The sequence below is a fragment of the Anneissia japonica genome, unplaced genomic scaffold, assembly GCF_011630105.1.
Source record: "Anneissia japonica isolate Jap-2015-1 unplaced genomic scaffold, ASM1163010v1 scaffold287737_len543101_cov190, whole genome shotgun sequence".
Classification (NCBI taxonomy): Eukaryota; Metazoa; Echinodermata; class Crinoidea; order Comatulida; family Comatulidae; genus Anneissia; species Anneissia japonica.
Window position 1 is genome coordinate 521,841 of NW_022726340.1, and position 6,984 is coordinate 528,824.

Sequence of the window (6,984 nt, forward strand, 5' to 3'; positions counted from 1 at the left end):
TTTTGTGTTATTTCCCCTTTGTCTAAGTTCCCCTTAACGTACAGGTAATAATAATAATACTTATTATTATTATTATCATTTCGGCATTACATGTAATTAACTTGGTCTAGCCTTGTAATCAAGAACCTGCCGATTGCTATGCCTAATATTAATAAAACTAGCTGATTTTTCATTCATTTGGTGCTCTGCCATTTTGGCAGGTCTTATGGCATCCAGTATTTTATAGCTGCCTATTCTCAGCTCTTCTCTTAATTTGAAAATAACTGTCACTCTGTTTCATTTGATCAGTGATGAAGAAAAACGCGCTTTTCCTTCTGTGCTTTTCCCAGAAGCGTTTTTAGTAGGCCTACTTAATTATGCAAAACCCAGGCCTAACTAAAAAATTAAAATTGTCATAGTATGTAACTCAAGTTAAAATAACCCTTTTCATTACTCGTGGAGCTTAATCAAATATTATATGTCATTTTAAACGACCCATTGGTATTATGGTAACATCAATGTATTTTAAAACAGCGACGTTCTCTCAGAAGTTGTTCTGTAGACGTTTATGTGTTGACCTTTTGACCTCCTGAATTCTGCAATGAGATTTTCGGGTCGATTCAGCCGAGACGGCCCGAGTGGAGTTTCATGTAAATGTTTCGTACGGGAAAAAAAATCGCTACCGGGCGTCCAAACGGTCCGTGGCGATTCCTTGAAGGGGTTATGCGATGGGCATTCCACTCTTTAACGACAGTATTCATATCATCCTAAATAAGAATAAAAGAAGTTTACTATTATTCAAATCCTAATTATAGGACTAAGTGTGGCATATACATCTACATTTCAGGGGTGCTCCCAGGATTTGCACGACGGGTTGAGGCCAAGGTCCCCGACAGGGGGAGCTGATGTCCCGACGAGAGCAAAGTGGGCCTGGTTGGACGTCGCTCAAAATCTTTCGAATATAGTCAAGGGGCGCCCCAAAATATGACAATTTAGGGGTTTCAAAGGTTTATTTTATCGATTTTAGAGTCTACTAATATGTAGAAACTACAAATATTTTTTTTCCTCCTCGACGAATTGTAGTTCTTCTCCCCGACAGGAAGGGGCTGCAGCCCGACCCCGCAGCGCTGTCACTGCATGCTACATTAATTTTGTAATGATCAGTTTAATCACTGAATGTATTAGGGCCTGCTAGCGTGTGTACAGTGACAGTGGTCAAGTTTTCGCTATGTCCAATGCCGCAGAAGTAGAGGGGGAGTAGTGGTGGTCGTCAGAACATAGCTAAAGAAGTTTGTGTCACTTCAAGGTGTCGGTGACAATGACCCACTTACCTGAATAAGCTTCATAAAACAAAACTGGATTAAAGATCTGTCCAGATGATCACCACTAAATTTCCCATCGTGCTTCAGTTTTTGAAACAAACTCATCCAGAATTGAGAACAGTGCTTTCTTAACATGCTCCACCAGCACTCAATTCGTTGGTTATGTTGGCTCGTGCCCTGCATAAATCCCCTATCATTATTTGAAAGAAACTGTTGTAACTGCCCCACGACAGTGTTTTCCGTTCCAAGATCTGTCCGAATAAACATTGGACATCCCATTTTCTTATGGACTGTATGCATATAATAGCCGGCGATAACTTTTGGATCACTACTGGTTGTATATGCATCCAACCAGATAACATTTCTAGAAAAACCGTCGATACAGCCATTTATACAAATTCCGTAGGGTTTAAGCTTGTCGTACGAATCGACATGCCATATGTAGTTTGGACCGGGGACATGATATATACGTCTTTGTAGTCGTTTGGTTCGCCTTAGCTCAACTCCATCTGGATCTAAATGTTCTAATATAATCCTGACCGTCTCTTTATCAACATTTATTCCGTTCTGCTTACATCTCAGATGCATCCACCGATATCCATGTAGTTGACCTGACGTTTGAAGCTCATTCTCAATAAAACAAGCTATATCCAACAGGTCTGAGTGATTTTTTCGCCTGAACAGGCCCATTTTCAGAAGTCGTCGCTTTAGAGTCCTTTTGCTTATAAATACATTATGCTTTGACAGCAGAATTGAAATAATTTCATTATAAGTCAATCCAAGGTGAAAATAACGCCGGATTAAACCCTGGCAACGAATCGGTGGCATAGCTAAGGTAACTGCCAGTTGTTTGCAGTAAATAAGTTTCGGTGTCGGGAATTAATTGTATGTTACATAAACAATATTAAAACATGGTGTGACATTCTCTATGATCGCCAAACGAAATCGAAAGCTGCAAGGAAAACACTGAAATAACTCGGAACGCAATTTAAGTCACATGATGAGTAGATTATTGGTTTTGTTTTTGAGGAAAATAGCTACTTTCCTTGACAGGAATATAGGTCTTTCCGGAGTATCAATCAAACTTAACAATGACCAATCAGAACAGCGCCAGGAAGGCGCGCGCCTCATAAATACACGTGTTGTCCCATAAACGTGCGTGTTTTCGATCGTCTTGTTGGACCTTAGCAACAATATTCAAGGGGCGGGGTTTTAGCGGAAAGGTCAATTGAATGCTTGACTGAGAGATCGAAATGCATTTTAATCCCGAAGCTACGGCTCCAATTAGGCTATAAATTGCTCATTATGCAAGAAGGAAAAAAAATGAAAAAATGAAAATTTGAGTAAGGACGAAATGTTACGACTTACCGTCCGTCCAAACGCCTGCGCAAAGCTCTGGCAGGAGTATGGTATCATCATCCTTTTATAGACGTCTTACCAGCAAGTGCATTTTTAGTTTATCAATTAAAATATGGCAAAATAACAATGTTACACTAAAACGAATCTACATTTAAATATTCAACGAGAAGTTGTTACATACTACAAGAGCAACACATAAAATAGAGAATGCTCGGACTTAAATTTGAATATAAAAGTATCCCGGGGCGGTTGGATTTGAATTTGACACTGCAGTATCTTTTAACGTTTCATCACAGGCAGGGGTTCGTTCGAGCTTACACAACCCTTCCACTGAGTGGAATTTGACAGATGAATATTCAGTATACATTCAGTGCGTGTGACTGTTTATTCTTAAAAATATAATGTAAGTGACCGCGTTAATCCCAAAAAGCTATAGCCGTTCAAAATGTAAGTCAGTTGCATACTTCTAAGAAATAAATAGGCCTTAGGAATAATTGTCGTATGATAATTAAGATACCAGAAGAAGCTTAAATTTTTATTTTTTATTTTAGAATATTTTATGGGGATGGTACATCCAGCCAGAGCTGCATGATCATTAGGGACCCTCAATACATATAAACAAGAAACAAAGGAAATAGAAACAGATTAAGAAATTCAATCAATCAATCAAACTTTCAATTTTACATTGAAAACTAATAGTGGCATTGCATAATAAAACATGCTATTATGACAAAATACACAATATTATATTCCTGGATGGAATATATTTGCATAGAGATAGGCCAACAATTACCTAAATTGTATGTGACTTCAGATACTCAAATATCTTAAATACAAAGCGCCCTCTAAATAGATCTTCTTATAGGATGCCCCTCGTCAATTACTTGACTACAGCAAACTGCTACATTATTCATAGCTGTTGACAACATAAGTAAACACACTAAACTGCTGCAAGTCGCTGGTTCGAGACGACTGGCATGATTAACATTTTCGGAGACTTTTAGAACCCACAACAACCACCAAGAAAATGACTACACGAATGGCAATCCCCATGGAGAGGTCAAATTCGGGATACCACCAGCTGGGCCTAGATGACAGGTACGTCGAATTCCAAAATGAAATACGTTACTTTTTCCGAGTTTACTATTATAATATGCGTTCTTTCTATTCTTTGTTCTCTACGCCACACTAATATAATTATAGACAATTGATGATCAAATTTTAGACGGTCATACCGTAGCCATATGTTCCGATTATTTAAACAAAAACAACTTAAAAATCGGAGCGTATATTAATCAGTATCAATTAGGCCTAATATTAATGAATAAAAGGATTTTTATCTGATCAAAAGAACAATTAAATTAGCGCCTATAGCACTGAACTGAAGTCCAAAGGGCTTTAAAACGTTGTAACAATTATTGCATGTTCAGCATTAGATGATTAAACATGAACTTGTTGTCAAGATTGCTACGCGTACTAAGGGAGCAGTCATAATACAGTGCTCCCTGGCGTAGTGTTTTCATATCTTGAATAGGCCTACATAATTTGACATTGAGGCCTATGAGAACACGAATATGTCATTAAAATGAGTTCCACCCCCTCTAACTTACCAACATTCGACACGTCAGGACGTTGCGCACTTGGTGACTGCACATGACACATTTATCATCTATTATTATCATGTATTATTGTTATTTTTATTATTATCAGTACTATCGTATTCAGTGGAGTGTTTGTTCTTTATACTGGGAAACCTGTTCAGTTGAAATCTGCTGTTCTCCCACATAACCCAGTTATGCTTTTTAAGAATTGTGGAAATGAAGATTTATCCAACATTATAAGTTTCATAGTGAGGTTTAGGGAGTCGGGTTAGTAAGTTTATTCCATGTTAGCACTAGCACAGTTAGCTGGGTTTGTAAAGAGGTTAATAATTTCAGTTTGAATATTGCTGAGTCCAAGGTGGACGTTAATGAATTACAAATAATATGATTGTTCTTTTGATTTGCTCTCAATTTCCTCTGATGTTCACAATGGGAGACGATACACACCATTAAAGATCCGAGTCGTTTTTACATTTTACATGTACATTTAAAATCTTCCTTAGCTTTAGCAATACATTTAACTTGCATCTTGTAATTGGTTTTGTATCATCACTCTCAAGACAAGTATAGACCTGGTTATTTTTCCCTAGACATCATTTTCATATTGAAATAATTTTACGTCTTCTATAGCTTCAATAAATAAAGCTTGAATAATACTTGAATATTTCACTGCTAAAACTCCTTAAAGTTACTGAAATTCATTCGTTTCCAAAATTTAACACTGTAGTATCCTTTCATAGTAAGCCCCACAATCGTCGACCACTTAGGCCTAGCCTACAAGAAGTAAATGTATGTGATCATGACTCCGTATGTCATAACCTCAGGATTTAGGGATTATGTTATATTTATTACTCTGTGGTTTATAGGCCCACAGTGAGCTCTTTACGACGGAGAAACTTTGCAGGTGGTGATTGTTTAAGGATGCTCTCTTGCACTCTCTGTTCGGTTTATGTTTAAATGTATAGACCGTGAACATAACATCTTAAAATCACTTGAAATTTGTAATTGCTTATGATTGAAAACTACTGTAGGTTTTGTTACTCATCTATTAATTATTATTATTATTATTATTATTATTATTATTATTATTATTATTATTATTATTATTATTATTATCATTATCATTATTATTATTTATTATTTATCATCATCGTAATTATTCATCATCGTCAGCATCATTATCATTATCATCATCACTATCATAATCATGATCATCATCATCATTGTTATCATCATTATTATTATTATCATCGTCATATTTATTACTATCATTATTATAATCATTATCATTATTATTATTATTATTATTATTATTATTATTATTATTATTATTATCATCATCATCATCATTATTATCGTTGATTATTCGAGGATCATTCTATGGCCTTGGTTCGAAGGCTAACTGGTAATGTTTGATTAGATATTTCGACGTTCAGTAGTCTCAAGGTGGTTCCTCTATAGTTAATTATTAAGCCTATTGTAATACTAAGGCACGCATACGATTTACAAAAAAAAAAGGAGACAGCTTACACAAGGATAAAGCTCATTGTATGTCGAGTGTATAAAATACAAAGCAAGAACGCTAGACGAACTAAAGACCAGTAGCTGGGTTATGAAAACTCAATCAACCGTGGCCTGTTGTCTGTTGCCTTAGCCACTGCTTGTGAAGCGAGTTGAGGACGTATATATATATATACTGTTTTTTTTAATTTGGAGATACGATATTATTTAATTGTTCGAAGTTAATGTTTTGTTTATAATGATAACGAGTCTCTTAAAGATATCCATTTCGTGGAAGAAATCTAGTGACAACAAATTTACTGTTTCAAATTCCGATGTTTAAAAAAAAATAAACATATTCTGTGTAAATCTTCAGCAGAAATACAATCTAAAATATAGAAAAATATAAAGCTAAATTAAGATACTCTATAATCTTTAATCTACACTATGATTCTTTATGCACAACTGAGTTTTTGGAAAGACAATGGTTATAAAATATTATAGTGATAATTACGACGATGATGTCGATAAAGCCATGATGATGAGATGATGGGGGTGGTGATGTTCACGATGACGGTTCCGACAAGAATAATGATGGCTTTTGTGATTATGATGATGGTACGTGCATATACTAATTATGATGTTAATGATTATGACGATAACATTAATTATACTGATAAGAATGATCACGACGATGACGATGATGATTATGATGAAAAACTCGATCATCGATTTAATATTATTAGTTAGGACAGGCGCGACCACAGTGTCTAACGATGATGCGAAAAGAAAACAAACAATAAAGAATGCTCTCATTATTTTGTAGAATTGCTTACGGAAACATACCGAAATGGATCGTCCAAGGAATGGATATCCCGAACCTCTACGATCCTCAAGCTACTTTCAAAAAACAGACCACGGTAAAGATGAATAGTCATGTGATTGTTGTAGACTAATATGGTATTATTTTACGGGAAGTTTTATTCTGCAAATGATCTTCAGCGCATTATTTGTTTTTATGCTATTTTATTTGATATTCATTAAGCTTATGGGAATTATTATTAATTTCTCAGTTGCGAACATTTTTTTTAAATAAAATTATTATTTAGCCTACATTTTTTTTAATGTCTCAATTAAGTCAAAGTGTCTTGCAGTACTTTCATGTCTGTCAACCATATAATATACATATATATATATATATATATATATATATATATATATAG

The 6,984-nt window shown here is 35.2% G+C and overlaps 1 protein-coding gene across 1 annotated transcript in view; it reads left to right on the forward strand.

Moving 5' to 3' along the window:
- Window positions 1-3,553: 3,553 nt before the first annotated feature.
- LOC117113110 overlaps window positions 3,554-6,984 on the forward strand; it is an 8,870-nt gene continuing 5,439 nt past the window's right edge. The window contains exons 1-2 of the mRNA XM_033256352.1: window positions 3,554-3,758; window positions 6,588-6,681. Of these exons, the coding sequence (XP_033112243.1) occupies window positions 3,688-3,758; window positions 6,588-6,681 (165 nt within the window). The 5' untranslated portion in view covers window positions 3,554-3,687. The remainder of the gene's footprint in view (window positions 3,759-6,587; window positions 6,682-6,984) is intronic.